Source organism: Miniopterus natalensis, chromosome 1, assembly GCF_054644295.1.
Source record: "Miniopterus natalensis isolate mMinNat1 chromosome 1, mMinNat1.hap1, whole genome shotgun sequence".
Classification (NCBI taxonomy): domain Eukaryota; kingdom Metazoa; phylum Chordata; class Mammalia; order Chiroptera; family Miniopteridae; genus Miniopterus; species Miniopterus natalensis.
Window position 1 is genome coordinate 75,412,817 of NC_142081.1, and position 27,132 is coordinate 75,439,948.

The 27,132-nt window shown below is 38.1% G+C and overlaps 1 protein-coding gene, 1 non-coding gene and 1 pseudogene across 2 annotated transcripts in view; 1 reads left to right on the top strand and 2 right to left on the bottom strand.

Moving 5' to 3' along the window:
• Positions 1 to 27,132, top strand: part of NUBPL (NUBP iron-sulfur cluster assembly factor, mitochondrial) — a 186,490-nt gene that overhangs the window by 122,860 nt on the left and 36,498 nt on the right. The window contains exon 6 of the mRNA XM_016209492.2: positions 16,226 to 16,319. Coding sequence (XP_016064978.2) covers positions 16,226 to 16,319 — 94 coding nt within the window. The remainder of the gene's footprint in view (positions 1 to 16,225; positions 16,320 to 27,132) is intronic.
• On the bottom strand, positions 19,331 to 19,393 carry LOC148094217 (U7 small nuclear RNA). Its single transcript, XR_015716475.1, has one exon. It is a non-coding gene; the product is annotated as a U7 small nuclear RNA (small nuclear RNA).
• On the bottom strand, positions 25,713 to 26,058 carry LOC107534408 (transcription elongation factor A protein-like 8; annotated as a pseudogene).

Sequence of the window (27,132 nt, forward strand, 5' to 3'; positions counted from 1 at the left end):
TAAGTTTATTCCTAAGCATCTTAATTTTTTTGTTGTAATCATAAATGGAATTGTTTTTTTTAAAATTTATTATTTCTGAGAATTCATTATTGGTGTATAAAAATGCCATCAATTTCTGGGTGTTAATTTTGTATCCTGCTACACTGCTGAATTCATTTATTAAATTTAGTAGTACTTTGATGGAGTCTTTAGGGTTTTCTATGTACAATATCATGTCACCTGCAAATAGTAACAGTTTTACATCCTCTTTTCCAATTTGGATGCCTTTTATGTTTTCTTCTTGTCTGGTGGCTGTGGCTAGGACTTCCAGTACTATGTTGAATAAGAGTGGTGAAAGTCAACACACCTGTGTTGTTCCTGTTCTTAGGGAAATGCTTTTAGTTTTTGCCTATTGAGTATGATGTTGGCTGTAGGTTTGTCATATATGGCCTTTATTATGTTGAGGTATGATCCCTCTATTCCCACTTTGCTGAGAGCTTTTTAATCAAAAATGGGTTTTGGATTTTGTCAAATGCTTTTCCTGCATCTGTTGACATGATAATGTGATTTTTGTCTCTCAGTTTGTTTATGCGATGTATCACATTTATTGATTTGTGAATGTTGTACCAGCCTTGCATTCCTCTAATAAACCCCACTTGGTCATGTTGTATAATCTGTACAAAATATATTGCTGGATCCGATTTGCTAATATCTTGTTGAGGATTTTGGCATCTGTGTTCATCAGGGATATTGTCCTGTAATTCCCTTTCTTTGTGGTGTCTTTATTTGGTTTTGGAATTAGGATAATGCTGGCCTTGAGAAAAGCGCTCGGAAGTTTTCCTCTCTCTTGGATTTTTTGGAATAGTTTGAGGAGGATGGTTGTTAGTTCCTCTCTGAATGTTTGGTATAACTCCCCTGTGAAGCTGCCCTGTTTAGGACTTTTTTTGCTGGGAAGTTGTTGTTGTTTTTAAATACTGCTTCAATTTTATTGTTATTTGTCTCTTCAGAGTTTCTTATTCTTCCTGAGTCAGTTTTGAAAGATTGTATGTTTGTAGGAATTTGTCTGTTTCGCCCAGTTTTCCAATTTGTAATATTTTCTTACAGTCCTCTGTATTTCTGTGGTGTCAGTTATTTACTTCTTTCATTTCTGATTTTATTTAACTATGTTTTTAAATTTTATTTTACCTTTTTCTTCTTCCTAAAGAGAACCCTTTAACATTTCTTATAATTCTGGTTTGGTGGAAACAAACCCTTTTAGCTGTTCCTTATCTGGAAGCTCTTTATTTCTCCTTCAATTTTAAATGATACCCTTGCTAGGTAAAGTTTTCTTGATTGCAGGTCCCTGCTTTTCATCACTTTGAACATTTTATGCCAATTCCTTCTGGCCTGAAATATTTCTGTTGGGAAATCAGCTGACAGTCTTATGGGAGCCCCCTTGTAGGTAACTACCTGTCTTTCTCTTGCTGCATTAAAGATTCTCTTTGTCTTTAACCTTTGTCATTTTAATTATGATGTATCTTTGTGTGGGCCTCTTTGAGTTCCTCTTTTTTGGGACTCTCTGTGCTTCCTGGACTTGTGTGTCATTTTCCTTCACCAGGTTAGGGAAGATTTTAGTCATTATTTCTTTAAATATGTTCTCAATACCTTGCTCTGTTACCCCTTTTCTGTTACTTTTCTTTATCCCTATAATATGGATGTTGTTATGCTTCATATTGTCCCAAAGGTCCCTTAAACTATCCTCATTTTTTAAAGTGTTTTTTTCTTTTTGCTGCTCTGATTGGGTGTTTTCTGCTGCCTTGTCTTCCAAATTGCTGATTCAATCCTCTGCTTATCCAACTGTTTATTTGTTCTAGTGTACTCTTTATTTCAGAAATTGTGTTCTTCATTTCTGTTTTTTATGGTTTCTATGTCTGTTTTTATGCTTGGTACCTCTTTGTTGAAGTTCCCACTAAGTTTCTTGAGCATCCTTATAACCATTTTTTAAAACTTTATAGCTGATAAATTGCTTGCCTTATAGGAGCCCCCATTTCAGTTAGCTCTTTTTTTCTGGAGATTTCTCCTGTTTTTTCAGTGAGGCATGTTTCTTTGTCTTCCCATTTTGGCTGCCTCTTTGTGTTTATTTCTATGTATTATAAAGGTTTGCTATGTGACACAGTCTTGGTAGGGTGGCCCTATCTAGTAGGTGTCCTGGGGACCTAGTGACATAGTCTCCTTGATTACCTGAGCCGGGTGCTCCAGGAATGTGTCTTGTTTATGTGGACCCTCCTGTTGTAATTGAGTCTTGATTGCTATTGGTCCGTTCATTCATGGCGTCAACCCTGAGGCTTGCTGACCGTGAGGATCAACCCTGCCCATAGTGTGTGAGTTGCTCTTCAGGTGCTGACAACATGAAGCCGAATTTACCTCAGCAGGGTCTGATGCCTGCCAAGCTCTCACTTTGGATATGCCACTTGTGAAGTTAATCCAATCCTGCTCTGATATTGTCTTTAAGATGACCACTGGGTGTGTTGGTTCTGGAGCCTCCTGGGAGGGGGTCTGGTGCAAACCAGTGTCAGTTGCTGCCTGTTCCTGGCTCTGGGGAACCTTTTTGGAGCTACAGAGCAATTCACAGTTTGTGGTTGCCTCTGCTTGACCTGGGTGTGTGTGGGAAGGACCAAGCTAAGCTGTTCACCAAGGCTGGTTTTTGCTAGCACCGGGCCTGGGGGCAGATCAGCTAAAGTCCCAAGGCACACAAGATTCACTTCCTTCTGCCTGCACCTGCTTGCTGCCTGGTAGGATCAGTCACTTTCAGAGCCTCTGTCAGTACTTCAGTTACATGAGGTAGGTTCTCCGTGAATCACCGGGTAGGGGCAAGTAGTGTTTACTAGATTGATACAGGTTCACACTTGGTCCCAGTGCTGGGTCTGAAGCTACTCAGCAAATATCGCAGGGTGTATCAATTTTAGCTGACACTCACCAGGTGCTCACACACCTTTGTGGTTTGGCAGAGTCTCAGGAAGTCCTCAGGGTGAGGCCAGCAGAGTGTACTAGGCCCAAGCAGACCAAGATTTGGTTGTGTGAAGGGGGAGGGCTCTGTAGTGGTCAGGCGTCTGAGGGTAATAAATGGCCCCTATCCTAGAGCCACAGAGCTCAGTCTGTTCCAGATTCTGCTAGGAGCCAGATCTCAGCAGGGTGGGGCCCTTTCAAGTTGGGAGGATGGAGCTAGTGGATCTCTCTTGAGGGGGAGGTGCTAGTCAGGCTTGGGGGAAGGTGGGGGGAGTGGCTCCATCCCAGAGACACACGGCTCAGTTTGTCCTGGATTCTGCCCACACCACCTCAGCAGGGTGGGGCTGCCAGGAGCATAGAGGTTGGGGCTAGCTTATTTCCCCTGAGGGGGAGGAGCCGGTCAGGTTCACCAGAAAGTTGGCTGAATAGCCCCTGCCAAAGCCACACAACTCTGTCACTGACATCCCCTAAGTCTGCTTGGACCTCTGCACCCCTGCCCAGGCAATTGACTCCTCAGCAGGGTTAAAACTTCACAGGGTGGGAAAAAAGGGGGTCTAGAGGGTGGGGCTGTTACATTTCCCTGGGCTGATGCCCTATGGAGGGGAATGCTTCACCCAAGAAAGATGGCATCTGCAGTATTGGGGAATGACTAAGCACAAAGGTCCTTAGGGCTGTCTCTCCAGGTTTCTCCTCTGACTATAAACCCAAGTCTCTCCTCATATGACTATAGTCCACTCCATCCTCCCTCTCCCCAAGCCCAGGGTGAGTGGCTGTGAATGAGATTTTGTGTATTGGCCCTTTAAGAATTCACCTATGTCTCGAGCAGACTATCTTGTCTCCCTGGCAGACAATCTCATCCAGTTTCCACAGCCAGATGTTATGTAGATGCCTCTTCCCTGCTCTGGTGCTCTGGGCTGGGGAACCGGTCTTGAGGTTGAAACCTCACTCTTCTCAGAGGGAACTTTTACAGCTGAGATATCCTTTTGGAATCTCAGCTGCTGCCCGCCATTCCCACAAGCCTTGATGTGGGTTCTTTTGTAAATCCTTGGTTATAAGACTTCTCTTCAGCTGGTCTTCAGTTGGTTATTCAGGTTAATTGCTCTATATTTTTAGTTGTAATTCCAGTTTGGTCCTGGGAGGAGGTGAGCGTAGCTTCCACCTACTCTGCCACCATCTTGGATCCCCTCATTTGATTTCTGAGTTTTAGTTTTTTTTATCTGTAAAATAAGGACATTGGACAAGATAATCTTTAAAGTCCCTTCTAGCTCTAAAATTCTCCATTTTACTATTTTAAGGAGGAAATGTTGGCAGCGGCATAATTGGCACCAGATGTTAGACCAGTGGAGTCAGACCAGACCTGGGTTCAGCAACCTTCGGTACTTGAGTTCTGGCTAAGAAAGAATTTAGATCCAAGACTCAAACTATAAGAGAACACTTATTTAGAAAAATTACAGCTGTAGAAGTAATTCATAGAAGAAATGGGCTGAAGAAACAAGTTATAGAGGCAAAGGAAGGGCTCTTGGAGCCTAGAAATGAGGAAGGTAAAGGTGACACGCCTGGGGGGTTGGGGCGGGGAAGGGGGGAAGGGAAAGTCTCAGGTGTGCTCCTGGGAGGGAGAACACACTGGGTCCTCCTTCCTAAGGGTTTTAAAGATGGAGATTTTAGGGGAGGTCCCGGGGAAGATCTCAATAAAATATTCAGCAAATTTCCAGGCGTGTCTTTTCAGGGTCGGGGTCTCCATTGATTGATTGATCAGCCAAGGGCAGGGGGTCATTATTCAGTGACCTGAGGTCAGCTGTGGTTTCACTTGTCTGGTTTTGCTGCTTTTCTGGGCCTGGAGGTGAAATACAACTTAGGTCTAGATGCTATCTCTAGGGAGGAAAGGTCAGGGGATTCCAAACTGCATGACCAGCAATATGCTAGGGGAGGAAAGGTCACCCTGGCAACGAGGTCCCACCCTACAATTGTCCACTGATAGGCACCCAGAGCTTTCCACCCTGGTGACCTTCTGTACCTGGCCCATACCCCTTGCCTGCTCATATCTACCTAACTGCCTACTATAGAAACAGAGGCATAGAAAATGTAAGCAGCTTGGCTTAGTTCAAACTATGAATCAATAATAAAACTTCCATACCTTACTTTCTGATTAATCTGTTTATTGATACTTTCATAAAATCCTATCACTGAAATGTTGCTGATTTCTTTCCTTACTGAAAACACAGTGGTTTACAAGGAATTGTTACAGATACAATTCTTTTTATTTTTTAAAAAGCTCTAATATATTTTTATAGTTTCAAATCCTTATAATTTAGTAGATGCTTATTCATATTAAAAATAGGGGTAGGGCCCTGGCTCGGTTGGTTAGAGGGTCATCACATATACCAAAAGGTTGTGGGTTCAGTTCCTGGTTAGGGCACATACCTATGTTGCGGGTTTCACCCCCTGTTCAGGGTGTGTTTGGAAGGCAACCGATCAATGTTTCTCTCTCACATTGATCTCTCTCTCTAAAAAAAAAATTAATAAACATATCCTCGGGTGAGGATTTAAAAAAAAAAGAAATATGGGGAGGTCTAATAAATATCAGTGCAGAAAACAAGCGTATCTGAAGTTATGTAGTCTGAGTAATAAAGGAAAAAGTAAATCACTCGCATATGTAGCAAAAGAAAAAAATAGGAAAGATTCCTAAGGACAATTTTCTTCCATCCTTTAATTGATACAAAATTTGTATTTTAGTGTATGGTGGGCATCGATTTATTTGAGCTTTCTTTTGTTGGCAGAGTATATCTGTGTCATGAGTGTTTATAGAAAGAACTTTTGTATTAGTTGGAAAGTTGGATTAGACCTCTCAACCTTTAAGGGTTTGTGATTGAATTCCCTTCCCTGCTCCTTACCTCAGTGGCAATCCCCTCAACAACCCTTCCAGAATGCATCTATTTTGTAAATTATGACATTTTGTAAAGATATAACACATTAATTTCTAGGATGGCAGTCAGAGTAGATTTTAATTCAATACAAATTAGATCTAAGTTCTTTGCAAAGTTCAGCTAAATTTCCAAAGGAAATGTGATCATTCTATAAAATAAATTATTAAATGAACCAAATAGCTTTTAGCTTTCTTGTTTTCATATCAAATGTTCCTCCCTTTAAAAAAAGTTTATTTTGTCATTTTGGTGTTTTGGATAAAAATGCCTTTTATTCCATTTTTTTTCTGTGAGCAAATCTCTCACAAATATTTTCCAATTTACACAAACAGATCATAGTCACACTTTTTAAAAAAAGTAGTTGGAAGGAAACAGTGATTATTTCATCTAAAACACTATTTTATAGATAAGAAAACTGAGTTCCAGAGAGGTTAATTAGCTAATCCATGGTAATATAGCTAGTTAGTGACACAAATTATTGGAACTTAGGCGTGCCAATTTCCCAGACTAAAATTCCTCTATTTACTGAATGGATATCTGGATTCTTGTCTGTACCAGCTATATAGTCTTGATTTTTGCCAGACTCCCCCTTCCCTTCATAGTCTTGATTTTTGCCAGACTCTGAGCTCTTTGCAGTGCTGTGTGTGTTTTTAAACCATAGTAATTAATGTCTGAATCAGAATTTAAAATCCAAACGCTGCATTATAATAGCTCAGACTTAAAATATAACTGCATATGGAGCTACAGTTTCTCTTATTTGCTATCCTGTTTGATTTGATTTAGATCTTTAAATTTTTAAAATAAAATCCTCTAAGCCAGTTATTAAAATGTGTTCAATAGCTGTAGGTATTTTTTAAAAATCTATTTTTAGTCTTCATAGGTTGTTTACTTTGATTTAAACAATTACTACAGACTGGATGAAAGAAGGTGAAGAGATTAGCCAAAGAACATATATGCATAGCCCATGGATACAGACAACAGTGTGGTGATGGCCAGAGGGAGGGGCTGGGGGCTGGGTGAAAATAAAAAACACAATTACTCCACATAATTTTCTTGTGTAGGTGGTTGATAGAATGATACTTATTGATTTAAAACAAAACCAGAATTTAATGGTAGATTATTGAAAATTAAAAAATATTCTTTAATATCACAAAGTCAAGAAACTTACAGTCAACATGTCCATCATTACTAGGACACTTGGTTTATAATATAAAAGACTTTTGAGGGATCATGTACAGGAAGAATACTATGTCATACCATTAAAAATATTCAGAAGTAAAAGAAACATTATAATTAACCAGAAGAAGAAAAAAAGTTAAAGGAAATGAATAATTTTTATATTTTTTATTTGTATTATCTAAGTAACTTTCTGGGAGTGTACAGATTCTGTTTTACATAGTAGTTTCCCCCTTAGCTGTGGGAATATGCTCCAAGACTGCCCAGTAGGTGCCTGAAACTACAGATTGTACCAGACCCTGTATATACTGTGTTGTTTCCTACACATGCATAAATATGATAAAGTTTAATTTATAAATTAGGCACAGTAAGCGATTAACAACAATAATTAAATAAAATAGAACAATTATAACAGTATCCTGTAATGAAAGTTATATGAATGGGGTCTGTCTCTCTCAGATAACTGATCTGATAACCAAGAGGGCTACTAAGTGACTACCGGGCAGGGAGCGTATACATAGTCTTTTCTAATTCTTCATAGTCTTATCTGTCAGTAGAGATTATAATGCCTGTTTTACAGTGTTACATAATTATGTATGTAAAACGTATTAGTGCCTACCGTATAATAGGCTCTCTGACTACTCATTTCCTTCCGCTCTCCTTTACCTGTTACTTACAGACCTCCGCCCTCGCCTCTTCCCTGTTAGCTCAGTTCCACCTGATGGACGCTGAGGCCCAAAGTTAGGACCCAGATGACAGGTAACTAAAACTAAAGAAATAAACTCAACTGGGACAGTTGTTCAGGTCATCCCTGGCATGCAGCAAGCACATTGGATAGACCGGTCTCCTAGAGCAGCAGCGTCGCTCACATCTGTAACATCCTTAAGAACAATCTTGGATTCTCAGGGGGGCTCCATGCAGTTTCCATGGCAGCTATAGTCCTGCCCCTTCATTACCTGGAATCCTCCCAAATACAATATTATTTCTAAGGTTGCCTTTTTTTAAGTAGTATAGTTTTGTAGTTTTCCTTATTTATATGTGTACTCTTACACATATAAATATATTTTATAAACTGTTTCAAATTAGGTTAATGAAGTGATTTGTTACTCTTACTGAAAAAAATTCTGAAGCTTCAGCCTTTAGGTGTCTAGGGAGAGTTTTTATTTTTTATTTTGTTTTAATAATTAAAAAAATTTAAATATCTTGATTCTCAGACAGGTGTGTAATGTTTTAGGCCTTTTTAGTAGCAGTCTTATTTTTCACTGACATCTACTTTTTCGGTTATAAACATCTGTGTAAGGAGCTGGCCTAAAGCAGGGCTCAAGAGAACTTAGAGAGATGTTCCCATAATTAACTGAAATATTTTTACTTTTGTGTTAGCATCATTTTTATATTGTAAGGTTTTACAGTTTCAGCTGTACTGTGTATTTCAGAGGGCATCTGTGAGCTGGCCTGGGACTGGATAATCTTTTAAATATTATTTCAGAAATTAGGTACAGAGTTACCAAAAATTGACCCATGTATCAGCTTTTGCATAAGAAGTCCTTTGTGAATTGATGCTGTCTCCAGGTGGTCAGGGCCAGTGTGCTCTATACCTCTGCTAGAATAACTAAGGAAATGGGAGATGATGATAAACCGAAAGATAATAAAGTTTCCCTTCTTTCCCCTCTCCAAACATTACTGCTATCCCTTGGCTGGAAGTGCTTTGAAGGAATTTACTCAAGTAGTCTACCTTCCCCCACCCCCTACCCCCTTTCCTATAGAAAGGAAGACATTTGAAAATGGATTAGAGAGCTTTATCATTTAAAAAGAAAATATTAGGGAAGGACATTTACATCATTGTTGTAACTTGAATGGGTGTGTTCACATTTTATAACTGGGTCAGCTCTTAGCAAAACAATCTCAAGGATAAGTTGCATTATTTATATCCACAAGTCAGTAGGCTATCAACCCAAGTAGAAATCTTTGTTATTCATGTTTTTATTGTGGTATTTATATTTAAATAATTTCACCTTTGTAGCAATTTTCTTCTTGCAATGAAAGTAAAATGTTGCATGTTTTTATGAATAGTCCACTGGGTAGAGCAAAAACTATGCTTCAGATTTAAAGAAAAACACTTCATGTTCTATTTTAGATTATATTGTATATAAAAGATGCTTCACATGGCAAAAATGTCAATTGTAAGGGGCAACTTATAGCATCGCTCAGTGGATGTTGATTGGACACTGGTTAGGCATTATGAAGGGGCCTGGATGTAGAGAGGAAGTTCAGAGGTGCATAAAGAATGGTCTCTTCTGTCAGGGAGCTTACATTGAAGTTGGGGAGATAGTTATGTATAAAAATAATTACTCTAGAATTATTAAAAAATAATTACTGTAGAATTCTTAGAGCTTGAAAACCCATTCAAACCCAGGAAGTTAGTTGAATCAAAAATCTCAGGAGCTTGGTAATATGCCTGACAAATTTGTCCATGGGTCTGAGACAAGGTTAGCTGCATCTCCTATGCCAGTAGTGGTATGGTTTCATGTCTGGGGTTCCAGGCAAAGCACAAGTTCTGTTCTATTTGCTGTTAGTATAGGACTGCCTAACTGGGGTTGGAGAACCAGGAAGTCAGGGACAGATGGCAGAAATTAGGTATAGGATAGACTTAGCAACAGATATGTGGCCCGAGTCAGACATAAGGACACTACTTTGAGATCTACTAATTATGTGTCAAGTAGTCAGTCATAAGAGTAAAAACCGACTATTCAGTTAGTAATTAAGAGCACACAGGAAGGAAAGAGGCAATGTCTGGCCCAGCCCAACTTCCTTTAAAAATTTGCTTTATCACTTGTGGAATATTCCAAGCACTGTATGAATGGGCTCCCTGTATATAGCCCACTTTTAAAATATTTAATCTAGATTTTGTCCCATTTCTCCCGTTTCATATTTGTTCTTTAGTTGTACCTTTTTCTGTCCCTTAGAAGTTTAATTCTTCCTGGATACTACTTTGTCTCCAGGAGGCTGTAGCTCTGCCTCTCTTTCTTGGCAGTGATGTTATTTTCACCCGGCTCCCACTGACCTTGCTAGCTGACCTAGGATGGCTGGGACACTCTACCTCTGCTGTGGAGAAGCGTATATTAACTCTATGGTATTTAAACGTGGCCTGTTTAGTGCTGACTATGGAAACTGCTACGCTGGAGGCTGACTGTGGCAAACTGATTGAACCAGCAGAGAAGCCAAAAATGGAATGCATCTGTGGGCTCTTTCTTTTCAACACTTGCAACTCAGCCTATTTGCACTTGTGCTCCCAGCATCCTCTGGGTGAGAACTGATTGCTGCTGCTTTGGTCAGCTTCTTAATATAAGTGTTCATAGAATAAAAGAGCCCATCTTCTTTTCTCATTCATAGCACCACACTCTATAATTGATGCCCAGAAAAAGATAAATTACTATATCTGCTCACATATCAGATATACTTTTACTGTATTTCCCAGTCACTTCTCAGAGGAGAGGGAATTGCCTTTGAGTCTCTGAGTTACTCTCAGATTATCGGGCATTATTTAGTATTAAATAATTATAAAATACTATTTGGAGAAGACATATTAGCCTAAAATTATCCTGGTCAGTGCTAGTTTGGGATGTTTATCTGTTCATAAGGTTGACAAAAAAGAAACAAAAATAATTTAACAGAGATTTAGTAATTAGTCTGGTGGCATAACCTTCAAGTGAAAGAGGAATATAATATGCTTTTGTGGATATTAGATTCTAGCGCTATTCATTGTCTTTTGGGTTTTGTTTTGTTTACTTGTAAACAAGATTGGATCCTAAATTCTTCTAGTTTCCTCCCATATCTGCCTATGATTCTCCAAACATGTTCCAAATTTTTCTCCCATCCTTTAATTAGAAATCATTGAGAACTAAAATTGCCTTTTTCCAAAGCCATGCAGGCTAAAGATGGACAACTTGATATAAAATTTAGAAAATCACTACAACAGCTCATGCTTAAATAATCTCAGTAACTGATGCTGGATAAGCCACACGGTGAGTTTACCTGATGACATTATCAGAGGCATATCAAACTACAAATGCTTTCAGCCTTACATCTAGAAATCGCGACTGGCAGCCTCACAAACTCAGAAGCTGGGTTATAATTTGCTCTAATTATTAACCTTTGTTCTTATTTTATTTTCATAAACATATCTCTCATTAAATACCTAATATTACGGAATTTAGCCTGTGCGGTCAGCCTTTTGGGCAGCTCTACCGCTCAAGCTCTAAGACTTCAACAGATCACCGTCGAGTCCTCAGTGCGCGGGTTCCTTAGACAACAGGATTGCTTTAGATTCCTGGCTGGCAAACGGAGGAGCCTGGGCAGTGGCTGAAACAACGTGCTGTCCTGTGACCCATGAACAAAATGGGGGCTTCTGGCAAACACTAGATTCCCTCTTAGTTGAACCAGGTAGGATCCGAAAGTTAGCAACTCCTCATGCTATACATGGATAAAACATACTGAACAGGTAGAAGCCAATATCCCTGAGATATACAACCAAGCCACATGGTTACACTCGTTTGGGAACACCCAGGATATCTGGAACACAATAAAAGGGGCTCTCCCTATCCTCACTAGGTTCCTCCCCTTCTTAGGATCTCTGGCTGCCATCCTTTTACTGCTCATCCTTGGGCCCTGCCTCCTGAACTGTCTAGTTCCTTTGTCTCTCAAACACTTGAGGCAAACTACGGATGATAATAACCCAGGGATATCGGTGGTTGGGGTTACAGCCAGGAGATAATTAGACCTACTTGAAGCTAACTAGGGAAAAGCGTCACTTCTCTAAGGGACCCCGACCACCGCCTGCTCTCAGCTTGAAGACAGACCTTTGCCTCTCAGTACCCTTCAGGAATGAGGAGTGAAAACAGAAAAGGGGGGATTTGGTACCCCACAGTAGGCCTGCGTGACCTGGCTAAAACCCCTTTCCTTAACTCTGTTCATCTCTGAGAAATAAGATGGCCTGCAGTGAGTAGCTTTCTCCCAGGCAGGAGCCCGTTAAAATGGCTGAGACCCACGTGGCGGCCAGATTGAACTTCAGACAACCTCAGACCTCATTATATCCGCAGGACATCTCTGAAGTACCGTGGTAAATCTACCTGTAGACTGATCCTCTGAGTTTGAAGCCTGAGAGGGAGCTGAGAAGGTTTTATCAAAAGTGGGGTTACCATGACACTAATGAAACTTAAGCTCGGGGTGTCCACACTTGCCTGGGCAGCTGGCAGATGCTGGGAATTGTAGAATGTTCCAGGTAGAGAGGAAGCAGGTTGCAGCCAGGAAGCATTTCTATGTAGGCCTCTCACATCAAGTGGTCTCAGAGAAAGGAACTTTAATCTCTAAGTCTCCAACATTTTATGGCGATTTCTTTTCACACTCTAAATAAATACTTACTTTTATACCTAATTTTGTATTATTCTTAGAGAGGACCACCCAAATTGTATGTGCTTCAGGCCACACAAAATCTGCCACTGGGATTTACTAAATGATCTCCCTGGGTGTTTTGCTAGTACATATTTCCCTGCATTTAGTAACACGCAATTTATACGAGTGAACAAACACTAAGTAGAATCTAGAGAATCCCAAATAATTCTAAATTCAATGCTTTGATGACTCTTTTATAAGAGAACTGGAACTTCATGGCAGCTGATATATTTCCATGTTAGTAATAATAAATTCTATAAAACTGGAACTCAGATACTGATGTCAGTTCAGTTCAAGTCAGCAAACCTTTGTGGAATGTCTACTGTGTGTAGACACAGTAGGAGCTTTAGGGCCAGGTTCTTTTTTTTTTTTCCATATAGTTTAAATTCAGTTTAATAGTCATTTGAAATTAATTGCCTTAACAGTGGAGTATTTTTAGTTCCTTGGAGCCTTAATAACAGTTCTATTTTAAGAAATTGGCGCCAACCTGATAAATATGATTACATACCAAGGAACAACAGTGGTAAATTGTCAGTACCAGTCATTTGATGTTCTCTGAAACAAAGATACTTTTCAGTCTGCCTGTGCTAGGAGTTTCAGTGCAGAGGATATAAAATGAAAAGTATTCTTTATCTTTGTTTGTAGATAGTTTTGTAAGATTATGGTCATGGGTAACTTTGAGGTAACTATTTTTCAAACCAAGGAACCCTATATTGAAAACAAACTATTTTATGTTCATCATTTCATCATTCTCTTAAAATGTGTCATTAAGTATCAAGTACTTGTGTTTGAGAAATGTCATTGATTTCCTAAAAGACAAGTCATTATATAATGTCAGATACTGTAAATGTTTCAAAGAAAAACAAAGAGGAGAGGTTGCTGTTGGGGAGGATGTTGTTTTAGAAAGGCGGTACTGTGGTCCTAGCTGTACCTTGACTGTGCCAGGCATGTTCCCATCTTAGGGCCTTTGCACTTGCTGTCACTTCTGGCTGGAATGCTTGCCTTCAGATGACTGCATCGATTATTCTCACTTCATTCAGGGCTCTGACCAGCCTTTCTATAGGAATACCTTCCACCATTCCATTCCCCCCTGCTCTTCAAGTATTCTTTACCATATGACTTTGGGAACAGAGGAGAGTCAAAGAAATTCTCTGATAAATCCTTTGCTATCTGAACTCTTAGTACTTGCTTTTTGAAATTCAGGAATTGAAAAAATTTTTAAATATTTCTTGCTATTTACAAGAATTGACCAATGAATGCATAAATAAGTGGAACAATAAATTGATGTTTCTCTCTCTCTCTCTGCCTGCCCCCTCTCTCTAAAATCAATCAATCAATAAAAATATATTTTGCTATTTGATCTGGATATCTGAATCAGGAACCAAATAATTTTGTGTAGCAATGGATACTTGTTGTTTTCTTCATAGCCCTTTTTAGTCTGATTTGTCTTTCTGTCTGTCTGTCTGTCTCCCTCACTAAAATGTTAGTTTCATGGTGGCTGGGACTTTGTTTTGTTCACCTCTCTATCCCCATCACCTGGAACAGTGCCTGACACCTAATCCAGTCTCAATAAATATGTGTTGAATAAATGTGTTACTACATGAATGAGTCCATTTGACCCAATGCCATATAAATTTTAATTTAAAAAAGATATGGTTATATGGAAAAGGCTTATTTCACATTATTTAGTTTTAAGAAGCAAGATATGGGATTATATACACAGTATGATTTCCACTTTAAAAATTCTTGAACTTTTACCTGTGCTCATTTATTCATTCATTTCTTGAAAGAAAAGTTATTAAGCATTTCCAGTGTGTCCATTCTGTGCTGAGCATTCTAATTCAACTCCAGTTTCTTGAGAAGACAGATCATGAAACAACAGTAAATGAATGCGGCCCTTTCCCTCATCGCTACCCCCTAGCTATGTTGATCTTTGTTCAGTTTCTCACACTTACTAACCTTTTTCCTTTGCACAGGTTATTTCATTATGTGCTTAATGTGTGTGTCCCTGTATATCACAAATTCTGTGAGGGTAGGGACCATAATACCACTTAATTATCAATACCTAGCTCAGTGCCTATGTGTAATAGGTACTCAGTAAACATTGTTGAGTGAGTAGGTGAGTGTGTGAGAGAGTGAGTGGGTGAGTGAGTTGGTGAGTGGGTGAGTGAGTGAGTGGGTGAGTGGGTGAGAGAGTGAGTGGGTGAGTGGGTGAGTGAGTTGGTGAGTGGGTGAGTGAGTAAGTGGGTGAGAGTGAGTGGGTGAGTGAGTGGGTGAGTGAGTTGGTGAGTGAGTGAGTGGGTGAGTGGGTGAGAGAGTGAGTGGGTGAGTGAGTTGGTGAGTGGGTGAGTGAGTAAGTGGGTGAGAGAGTGAGTGGGTGAGTGGGTGAGAGAGTGAGTGGGTGAGTTGGTGAGTGGGTGAGTGGGTGAGTGGGTGAGAGAGTGAGTGGGTGAGAGAGTGAGTGGGTGAGTGAGTGAGTGGGTGAGTGGGTGAGAGAGTGAGTGGGTGAGTGAGTTGGTGAGTGGGTGAGTGGGTGAGAGAGTGAGTTGGTGAGTGGGTGAGTGGGTGAGTGAGTGAATTGGTGAGTGGGTGAGTGGGTGGGTGGCTGGGAGAGGTGCACAGCAGTATCACCATACCTAATCTGATGGAAATGAGGGGAAGGAAATTCCAGGCCGGAGTCTGAAGAATGAGGAGGAATGAGCAGGTAATGAAACCAAGCAGAGTGTTCTGGAGCTTAAGCTCTGCCTTAACCCTAAAAGCAACAGAAGAGTTATAAACAAAAAAGTGGCACTTTAGGTGGACCATTTTTCACTGGTGTTAAGAACAGACTGGATGGACAATGCTGGAGCAGAGAGATTGGTTCAGAGGCTTTAGTGATGGATGGTTGTGGCCTCCATTGGGTTCTTGGCAGCAGGAAAGAGAGAAGTCGATAAACATTTGAGAGGTTTTTAGATGGCAGAGTGACTGGGGTAGTGAGGGAAAGGAAAGAGTTAAGAATGATTCTAACTGTCTGCCTTTGGCAACTGAGAAAATCCTGGGGCTGGCTGTTCACTGATACTAGGGACTCAGAGGGAGAAACCTTTTGAGGAGGAAAGAGCCTCAGGTATCCTTGAGAACTGTCTAAATTGAGGCTGAGCATTAAGGACTTGGTTATATAGCTGAATTTTCTAGATATAGGTACTTAGAAAAATATCTGGAAAGAAAGAATCAAAATATTGTAGCATTGGAACTCTAGTTGTATCACTAAAATTTTCTTATTAACTTTTGGTTTTCATTATTTTTGTTTTATAAAGGAAAAATAGTAAACTTTAAAAAATTCTGTTAGGATCTTCCATAGAAAATGTCAAGGCTTTTGTCCAAAGGACAAAAAGCTAAGGCTTTCTTAGGTAAAATATGGGCTATTCCCAATGAAAATAAATGATTGGTCCTGAATAGTAGCCCACTCTGAAATGGGTTCATCATTAGTGTATGTGTATGGCCGGGGAGGAGGGCATCATTTGGAAATTTAACCTTATCACTCAGAGGTCTGCTAGAGTCAGGGACTGTCTCTTACTCACTCATTCATTTATTTATTATTCTTATATCTATCCTTGGCACAGTCCCTGGCTTTTAGTAATGGCTCAAGTGAAAGCTATTATTTTAGATTTGTTATTAATACATTTATTTTCACTGCAGTTGTTATACAATGATGTTATTTGTGTCATCTTGATTTTTAGGTAGACTGGGGTCACCTGGACTATTTGGTTGTTGACATGCCACCAGGCACTGGAGATGTGCAGTTATCAGTCTCACAGAATATTCCCATTTCCGGTAAGTCTTAAAGTTTAAAGTAATTTGTGCTATCTTTGATGGTTTGCTGTTGCCTTACAGAAAAACAAACTTCATGACAGGCAAACATTTTTATATCTTAAAAAAAATAATTATTTATAAATTTTTCTTTAGAGATCAGATTCATAAATTGAATTTTTCTAACAATTATGTTTTCAAAAACAAAGACACTTGAAGAGGTGGTGATGTAAACCTGTGCTCCAGAAAAGCAAGAGCACTTAAGTCTTATTTAGGTAGAACGTGGCTGCTTGGGGAGTCACAGCTGTCTAGCACTTACAGAATATTCACTCATACATGCTGGGCACTAAGCAATGTTTATCGAATACATATTCCTGAATAAGTGTACGTGTTAGGAAAGTTTGGCTTTTTGGCGAATGTAACTGGGAAATTTTTATATTCTGCTGATTATTTAATGTTAAAGTCAAAAGAGCAATAAACATATTAGCTTATTTCAAATACACAATACTTCATTATAGTAAGGGTTATCTTTTTTACGATATGGAATTTCAGTATTCGTAGTTAGCTTTTATGTTAAATCTGTTTCTAAGTGAATCTTTCCTAGATTCTAATGAAGAAATATCTGTAAATCTCTCATATATAAGGACTTTTGGGGAAATCATGGAATATTTAAATGTCTTTGCAAATTGGTTATTTATGGGTAATAAATAACCAAGAGATATCACTGACATTTAATCATCAAAAGGTTTAGAATCTACATTTTTTATAAAATATACATACTGTTTGGAAACATCAATATAGCATATTAATATGAATTTTTTATGTTTAAGTATATTTGTAACCCAGTATAGTCTAAGGCTTTTTCTTTAGTGAGGCAAGCTATAAAGTATGAGATGGGGGTCAAGTGAAGTTACATAGGAAAAGAATTCTTCCTCTTTATAATCAGTGTACTATAAGCCTGCTTTTTCTTTTTTAAAGAAGTTTTGAGACTTATATTTCTCAATCTTAAGAATACTCGCTAAATGCTTATTGAATAAAATGTGTTCCTGACACTTTGAAATGCCTATTGCAGGTATCCAAAATGCTTACATTATGCATGTAGCTAATACATTGATAAAATTGAACTAAATTATCATTTGTTTCTTGAGTTGTGACTTGGTACCTTGAAAAAATTTAATTTGCTTCACACAGATACACAAGTCCCTAAGCAATTTACCTTTGTTTACTCAGATAGAAGCTCCTCTGTTTGAACAGGACTTAGGATTGTATCACCCTATTTTAATTTGTGCTTATACTCTAAAACCAACAGCGTATAGATTGGGGTTAAGATTTGCTTCTCCTTTGAGGATTTCTTCCTTATATCCTAAAATTTAACCAGTATATTTCTTATTCCTTTCATCTGATGAAGCGTCTGCCTGGTAATAGGTGATTAATATTATATGAGAATAAAAAGTAGTATTTTTATTGCAGTAAAATATACAACAGTTTAATAGCATTAAATACATTCACATTGTTACATAACCATCACCACCATCCATTTCCTTGAACTTTCTCATATCCCCAAACTGAAACTGTGTACCCATTAAACAATAACTCAGTTTCCTCCTGCCCCTAACCCCTGGTAACACCATTCTCCTCTCAGGAGCAGTCTATATTAAGATGAGGGAATGAGGAAATTATATGAGGAAAATATTAATTTAAAATATTGCATTAAACAAAAACCTAACACTGACTTTATGATTTATTAGTAAAATTTTAAACCAACAGATGTTTATCTATATAGAGGCAGATGCTAAGCACTGTAGAGGATCCAAGGATAATTAAATCTCAAGTCTTTCCCTAGACTAGAGTTCCATTCCTTTTGTGAGTCTCAAACCTTTTTTGAGAACTTGATGAATATGTGGATTTTCTCCAAAAAGTGTATTTGTACCTACAGAAATACTATTTTATGTGTAATTTCAGGAGGCTCACAGTCCTCAGGTTAAAAGCCCCCTGGTCTAGGAGATAGAGCAAGGGGAAGGGCAGGGGGAGGGAGTGGCTGGTAAGAAAAGAGCATGGATAGCTCTGATGTTGAGTACGAAAAGTGCTGTATGAGAGATATGGGGGATCAGGGAAGAAATGGTCATGGGTTTGAGGGGAACTGCGAAACACTTCATGGAGAGGAGCCTTTAAGAATAAATACGATACACTGTAGAGTATTCAGGAGAGCACCATGCCCCCTCTGCTTTGCTTTTTCTTGGCCTAAGGGGAAGAAATTTGAGAATGGAACTTCTGGTGTTCTATAATTCTGTTATGGAAACTTACATATATTTCACTTCCCAAATCTGGTCCATTAAAAAAAAAAAAAAATAGGGCCAAGTACTATAGAAGCTTTTGAAAATACACAAACTTAGTTATGTCTGGACTATCCAAGTAAAATTATTACTTCAGTATTTTCTAAATTTCCTATAATAAACATGTATATTTTTATAATTGACAAAAGTAAATAGAAAGTACTAATTTTTTTTTTTTTTTTAATATATCTTTATTGATTTCAGAGAGAGGAAGGGAGAGAGAGAGATAGAAACATCAGTGGTGAGAGAGTCACTGATCGGCTGCCTCCTGCACGCCCCCGACTGGGAATCGAGCCCGCAACCCGGGCATGTGCCCTGACCGGGAATCGAACCCCGATCGCCTGGATCCTGCGTCGACGCTCAACCGCTGAGCCACGTGTGGCTGGGCGAAAGTACTAATTCTTTAAGGACAGAAGATGTCTGTGTAAATTGGTGATGATTGCTTATTATTAATAAACTGCCATTTAATGATAGTCTCCCATTTATTAGTTTTTTAATTATCACAGGTGTTATCTGTATTTTCTTAAATCTTTGAAGGATTAAGTAGCCTTCCCAAGGTCACACAGTTGCAGTTGGTCATAGCTGAGGTTCATACCAGTTCTGGTTGAGTTTATAGTTCGTGCTCTTAGCCTCTACATCAAACTGCCCTCATACGGAACCCAACAATATTTGTCTCATTGGTTTGGTTTGGTTTTCTGTGGTAGGGGTCTTTCTGTGAGAACTGGAAGCCCTACAAGGCAAATTCAAAAAGAGCTATAAGCACTGACTCATTGGTTTTCTGAGTTTAGTTCTAGTCCATTCAAACCCATTTAGGTTGAAATTATTCTACTCTGGATGTTCTTTGATAAAAATAACTTTGTCTATGAATATGCGTAAACCTGTGCACCTCTGTGCTGAGTATCCGACCAACGGTCTGTGTTAGTGTTTACTATATTCAGGTTTTTTTGCTTTGTTTTGTTTTGTTGTTTTTTTGACTCTTAAGAGATTCCTTTGGGCCTCTTTAAGGCATACATTCTAAGGAAGGTCTGAAGGTGGTCTAGAAGTAGTCTCCTTTGACATTTAGGAGTAGAGTCCCAAATGATTCTTGGAAAGACCAATATTGTCTTTGAGCTGATCGTGCTTGTCTTGGGCATCTGGCTAGTTTCCAGGCTCACTGGCTCTCAGTATGGAGTTGCAGCTGTCAGTACACTCATATTATGAGTTTTTATATCAATATTAAAATTAATGTCAATGAAAAGACTAGAATTTTGACTGAACCATGAATTAATTTTATAATTAGAAAAAAATAGCAAAAAATAAAAGTATCCTACCAAAAAGGATGTGAGGGGGAGCTACCGGGGGGTGAGCGTGGGGAGGGGGTGTGCATGTGATTGTCTGTGTGTATGTTTGTTAAAGGCTTAGTTCCTGAGGTTTGGTTTCAGTCAGGCCAATGTAATTTCATAGCTAACATAGCTAAGAAAATACCAAAATTAAGCCAGTTCCAAGGACATAGAGGGAAGGGTACCAACCAAATAATTGCTGCCCTGATTTGAACCATGGCTTTCATCAATTTATATAACATGGAACAGCTTGTCAGAATCATTTTGCCTTTCTAGGCCTAAGTGAAATTTTCTACTCTCTAATTATGAACCTAATTTCCTTTCCTCGTATCATTGCCTTTAGAATTCTTCTTGATAGCCTATGTGCTACCTTTTCTTATGTCCCATGTACTGTAAACCACATAAGCTTCTTAGACTCCCATTTGAGTTCCCCTTGAATTTACTTCCCTAGCCTTCCCACTGATCTTTCACACAACCTGGGACCCCTCCCTCGAACCGTATGTACTCACCTGTTTCTCTTCCCTTTACTTTCCAAAGTCTCTGTCTTTACATTTGACCCTCACTTGGAATGTCTTTCCTCCCCAGTCAGTGGGCACCCAAATCCTGCATACCTTTTATTTCACATGTTACTCCTTGCCACCTTCCCCAGACCTCTAGTTAGGAATCCTTTCTTCCTCCTTGAAATTCACGTAGAATTTTATTTAGATGTACTCATGTTCTCCATTCAAAACCTGCATAACCGTGTTATCTTCTGTACTAGACTGTTACTCCCTGAATGGCCAAGTGTCTGTTTCATTCATTTTTGTATTTCTCACAGTGCCAAACTCAGTGCCTTCCTGTAACCACTCAGGAAATGTTGACTCAGTGAATGTTTTGTCTGCGTGTATGTATTATCTTCCCAACTAGGCTGTAAGCTGCTTGAATGGAAGATTTTTCCCCCCTCTTCATCATAGTATTTCTTAGAGTACTTTGGGCAATGAGCTGTACAGTTGATATTGGTTGAATAAATGGCAAAGCTAGTTGACTAGTTACCATTGTTCATTTGACCAGATCTGTCCCCCCTTATCTCTCTTACCATCCTGCTAACTCATTCCTGTGATCTCTCTGACCCCAACTGCTTTTACTCAGGAGTGTTTGTTTGTTTGATGTCTACGTTAAAGAAAGCATTTATTAAAAACATATATTTTATGGCCCTCTCCCCTTGAGAGAAAAATACTTACATTTCAGTTTAGATTTATTTATGCTATTCTTTTTCCTGTACTATAATATCCTCGTGGTCAGTTGATACCTTTTAGTATTAACTTTGTTTTGGTTTCTGAGATATTTATGCATGTGGGCACTTGCTATGTGGTTTCATGCAGGCTCTGTATTAAATCACTGGTGGGAATCGCTAGCAGTACTCCATCATGAGAAAATAAGAAATTCTCTTATTTACTTGCAAGGATGTTTAGCCAGATACTGCCTACCTCTCTGACTTTTTATCCTTTCCTGAGGAACACCTGACCGTCCCGCAGACTTAGAAGGATCAAATGAGAGAATGAATTTAAAAGCTCCATGTGAATGCATGGTATTTTTTAGAAACTACTTGAACACTCTAAAAGAGTGTTTTTGTGGGGGTGGGGTGGTGAAATGCTCTGAATTAGAAAGAGTCTTTATATCAACTTGCCTTTTTCTCCAAGCCATGTTGAGAATGAAATGAAATGTTTTATACTTGGAAAGAGACATCCTTTTGGAAAATTAATGGAGATGGACCCGCATAAGTGAAAAGGTCCTCTCTCTGAATGCTAATTAGCAACTTTTTGTATGTGTTCCATAGGCTGGATGACAGGCCTATTATAAGAAGAAATTTCAAAGGGAAAAAAATTATCCTCTTATTTGTGTTAAACATGTTATGTAGCAACAACAGTGATAAATGTGTTGACAGCAATATTAGTGGCTAATGGTTTAAATCTGAGCTTGCATGGACTACCGAGTCATTACATGCCACAAGCACCTAGCAGTTGCAGTAACGCCTGGAGGGAAGGGAGACACAATAAGGATGGGAAATGACCAATTACAATCTTTGGATTTGCTCTTATTTTATTGAACTTGTCAAGGGGAAAAGGTAGAATTGTCAGTGCTGGTTTTGTTTTATTATTTTTCTTACTGCTTTTAATTTTCTTGCTGACAGTTTGTTGGGGTTTTGCTTGTTGTTTGTTTGTTTAGCTTGTAAATTAGCTGTTGCCACGTACTGAGTTGGGTAGATTCCAGGGTTGACTTCTGGCTTGTCTTTAATGCATAGTGATGAACTCTTAGGAATTACTGAACACCTAACTGCTCTTCCATTATAGAAGAGGATTAGTATTTATTTGAGGAACATTATAAGTTCATTGACATTTTTGAAAATATACACACTGTGCTAGTATTTGAATTTTAATAGGTACTACTTAAAATAGATTTTTCTCTCCCTTTGCTTCAGCTGAGTTCCTCTGTATGTGACTGTCTGAAGACTATCTTAATTTGATTCTAACTATTGGAATTAAGTGAAGAATTTGTGCTTCCCATGCTTCATGGGAAGCATATTTCTTCTTGTGAGAGACTGGAGAATTTAGTAAGTTATTTATATTAAGGTGCTACATTAGGCAGGTACAGATGACACACCTTAAAAGGAGTGAACAGAACAGAGTTTAATGACGGGACTGGTTACAGAGCTGTGGGCAGCATCAAGGAAACCGGCAAGGATGGTGAAGTACGCAGAGACCAACGATAGTAGGGACAAGGGAGTGCGCTGTGTCAGTGCAGCCTGGCAACTGCTGGTGCCATGGAAGAGGCCCTGCCTGCTGGGCCTGTGGCCGCAGAGCAACACAGCGAAGGCCAAAACTCCTGCAAGGCAGGCAGTGTGAGGCAGGAAATAATACTCCAGCCCTTTTCTCCTCCCACGGTCTCATATTCTGCCGATACCTCCTAGTGGCAGATCCCTTTTGGAAGCCAGAGGGTAAGGAAACTCAGGTGATAGAGTCCACAGAGGTCAGCTACCCAGGCAGGCACTGATCGGAACAGAGAGGGGAGGAGAGCTTGGGAAGGAAAGGAAGTGCAGAGCAGAAAATACCCAGAACAGCTTCTCTTCGTGGTCATCACTGATTGTGAATTAGTGGCTTGCAAAAGATGAAACACAAAGTAAATATTTCTGCCCTCTAAATTTGCAAGCTAATATACTAGTAGTACAGTCAAATTAATGAAAATCCACACTATTACAAGGCAAAATTGTACTGTCATCAAATTTATGGACAGAATATTTATACTGTGGATAAGCAGCAATATAAGTATATATTGTGTAGTGGGGAGTAGTGGATAGTGAGTTTATTTTGATAGGATTGAGTTATGAAAAAGTTCCCCTTCACTTTATCAAGTAAAGATTAATGCAGGAATGAAACCTTTGGAAAGTATTTATCATAGAAGGGCAAAGACTGAGCAGTTGAGAGGGGAGCCATCAGAGTCCCTTCTCTGTTCTCTCTTTCTCCCAGGAAAGGGCAGAAGTAGCACAGAAAGCAGCCAGACAGTCCTCGTGAGGGTCCTGTTTTGATTTCTTTCTTCTAGAGGAGAAGCTACTGTGTCTAGCAGAGCCCTCAGCTAGATAATAGGCTAAACATCATGGGCTCAAGAGCAGCTGCACTAGCAGACTGGTATTCATGATGAAAAGGAGGTGATGCCCTTTCTTCCTGTCTAAAACCCTTCCGATCTGGATCCTACAGATGGAAGGAAAGCCTTTTTGTCTCTCGTTCATTTAAATGAGATGGAGTGGAGTTTGAATTAAGCCACCTTAATATTTCAGTCATTGTTTAAAGTGAAAGGCACTTACTGTTTGTTAAGGGCATTGGGCTTATTGCTACAGTAACTGATGAATCCACTCTGTACATGTCCTCATTGGTATGTTCCCCTCTACCAGCAGTTTGCTTGGCCTAGTCAGTTATCTCTTTTATGGTAATACTCTCTGATTGCCTATTCGGATGCTTTTATAATGAAAACCGAGTGGGGTTTGGAGGATGAGAAACTTATTATTGCCATTATTAGGTAGGGAAATGACCACCAGCCATCACCTGAAGTAATTTTCTTGATTACCTGGTATTTACTCTTTCAAAGCCAAAGAAATATAGTAGTTTCACTTAGGTAAACTAAATAAAATATTTCATTTTTTTCAAATAATTGTTTTGTCCTTTCTTAATTGTTTTCAAATTAGAAGAGTAATTCTTTAAAGATATCCAATACTAATCTTTTGGAGAACCATTAAAAACACAAAGAAAAATACTTGGCTACTTTGGATTTTTGTGCTATGTGCCTCCTATAATTTTGCAATTTATAATGACCTCAAACTTTAAAGCTAGAAACATGCTTGTACCTTAAATGTGAAAGACTTAGGTCACCGCTTTTCCTAGTATTGAGAGATATTAAATCATCATTTATGTTTTCAGTTTGCAGAATGGAACTGTAAAGGAGACAGTCAATTTTGGACTTCCTCCAGGTGCACTGTATTTCCATGCAAATATTGGGTAGAGTTATAAGTAATGGACATTTGGCAAGAATAGCATGATATAGAAGAAAATTATTGTTTTACTGATCAGATTATAAAAATTCTTTACAAAATAAATTTGTTTTGTTGTCCCATAAGATGTAGGCAAGTGTTAAAGACTAGAAACTATTTTCCAGGGCTTAACTTAGAGGGCGCTTCTGGTACTCAGTCTGAAACTTTAGTCCTCATTAGATTGGGAATAAGATGATAAGATTACATATAGTACCATTGGTTAATGAACAACAGTGTTTCCAATGTAAATTTAAGAAGAAATAAATATTTTAGGGCTCTTATTATTTGGGTCAAACATATAGATAGAAATTATGGCATATCAGTTAACAGTTCAAATTAATAGTCTGAGAATTAAAAAATTCTGAACTATGACATGGAAAGACCCAGGATTTAAAAAGCTTTCCCAAATGATTCTTTTATAGTCAGGTTTCAGAATCACTTTGTCTAGACCAGCTTATCTGATGTTTGAATTCCTTGATTAGCCTGTGTTTGGATTAGGGAGCTTCTGAGATAGTTCATTCAGTTTTTGTGTTTTAAGAATTCCTGGGCACTTCCTTCATGATATGATGGACAGCTAAAATTCCTTAATGTTTTATTTATTTAATTAATTTATTTTTTAAAATTTTTATTTTTTGTCTGTAATAATTGCCAGTTTTATTCCTCTGGCCAGAGGTGACTTGAGGTTTACATTTTAATAGTTATTTCATCAAGAGTTTGGGTGCCCCGATTGCCCTTATAAGCTGGTTGTAAATTATTTTATTTTCTTATTAAAATATTTTAATTCTGTCTGTGACATGAGTTCATTAAAAAATACATATAAACAAAAAGAAAATTCACACCATACAGAAATAAGCGCAGTTAAGTTTTTGATGTATATATGTATGTGTACACATATGCACGCAAACACACAATTTGGAATTTTTATCCTTCATATGTGAGCTGATACTAAAGATGCTTTGTAACTTATGTTACTTTACAATATAGAATGGACATATTTTCATGCATTTATGTGAAAATTCCCAGATGAAAAATAGACCTGGAGAGTGAGTCAAAATACAAAATCCAGTAAGATGCTGGTTAACAAGGAAACTATTTAAAACAAAATTCCACCAGATGATTAAAAGTAAATCGAGGGTAAAAGATATGTCAGCAAATGCTAACAGAAAGAAAGCAAGGGCCATATTTTACTATCAGGTAAAAAAAGAATTCAAGGCCTAAAGCACACAGGATAAGGTCCCCTGTGTGAATGTCTTTGCTTCCAATGCATCATCACAAACTTGTTTCTTACTCTCCTTATTTCTTCCCTAAGCCTTTCCAACTCATCACCTCCTCTTCGCATTTCTTCAGGGTCCAAATGCCTGCCGGGAGTGTCCTCTTTAGATCCCTGGACAGGTTAGTCGCCCGCTCCTAAGGCTTCCTGCTTCCTGGCTTACACCTTTGCAAGGTTGAGGATTTCCTTCTGCCTCCTGTGGTGCTTCTTCTGAAGGGTGGTCTTCCTCGGCCTTTGACATGTTCTGTGGTTTTCCTTCATTTTCTTCACAAGACTTTTGCATGTTGAATATTTTTCTGTTATTTCCTTTTTTAATAAATTAATCCTGCAGGAATCCAGGAGATTTTTCTCTTTCCCTCACTGGATTTGTGTCGTGCCCAAAAGACCGAAAGTCCTGAAGGGATCCGGGGCACTTTTCTTCTCCAGCAATAGGGAGCTCTCCTTCATGTTTTAAAGTTCAATGAATAGTATAATGGCCAATGGACAGTCAGATTCCTATTAAAAACTACTTTTAAATCCATTAAACATTTACATGTAGAAAAAAATACAAGTCCCACAATTTATCATTTTTAAATGTTTGCGCTTGGTTGCCCTGGCCTGTGTCGCTCAGTTGGTTGGGGTTGTCCTGTACACCAAAAAGGCTGCTGGTTCAGTTTCCCGTCAAGGGCACATGCCGGGGTTGCTGGTCGGATTCTGGTAGGGGTCTTGCAGGAGGCAGCTGATTGGTGTTTCACTCTCACATTGATGTTTCTCTCTCTCCCTCTCCCTCTCCCTTCCTCTCTAAAAATCAATAAACTATTCTAAAATAAAATAAAATAATAAAATAAAATAAATAAAATAAAATAAATAAAATAAAATAAAATAAATAAAATAAAATAAAATAATAATAAAATAAAATAAAATATAAAATAAAATAATAAAATAAAATAATAAAATAATAAAATAAAATAAAATAATAAAATAAATAAAAAAATAAAATAAAATAAAATAAAATAATAAAATAAAAAAATAAAATAAAATAATAAAAAATAAAATAAAAAAATAAAATAATAAAATAAAATAAATAAAATAATAAAATAAAATAAAATAATAAAATAATAAAGTAAAATAAAAAATAAAAAATAAAATAAAATAAAATAATTAAATAATTAAAAAATAAAATAAAATAAATAAAATATAAAATAAAATAATAAAATAATAAAATAGAATAAAATAATAAAATAAAATAATTAAATAATTAAAAAATAAAATAAAATAAAATAAATGTTTGCACTTGGTCATAGATGTTAGATATTTGATCAGAACCTGAAGTACAGCTCTGAAGAATGTCTTCACATCTTAAGTATGGCAGTATTTG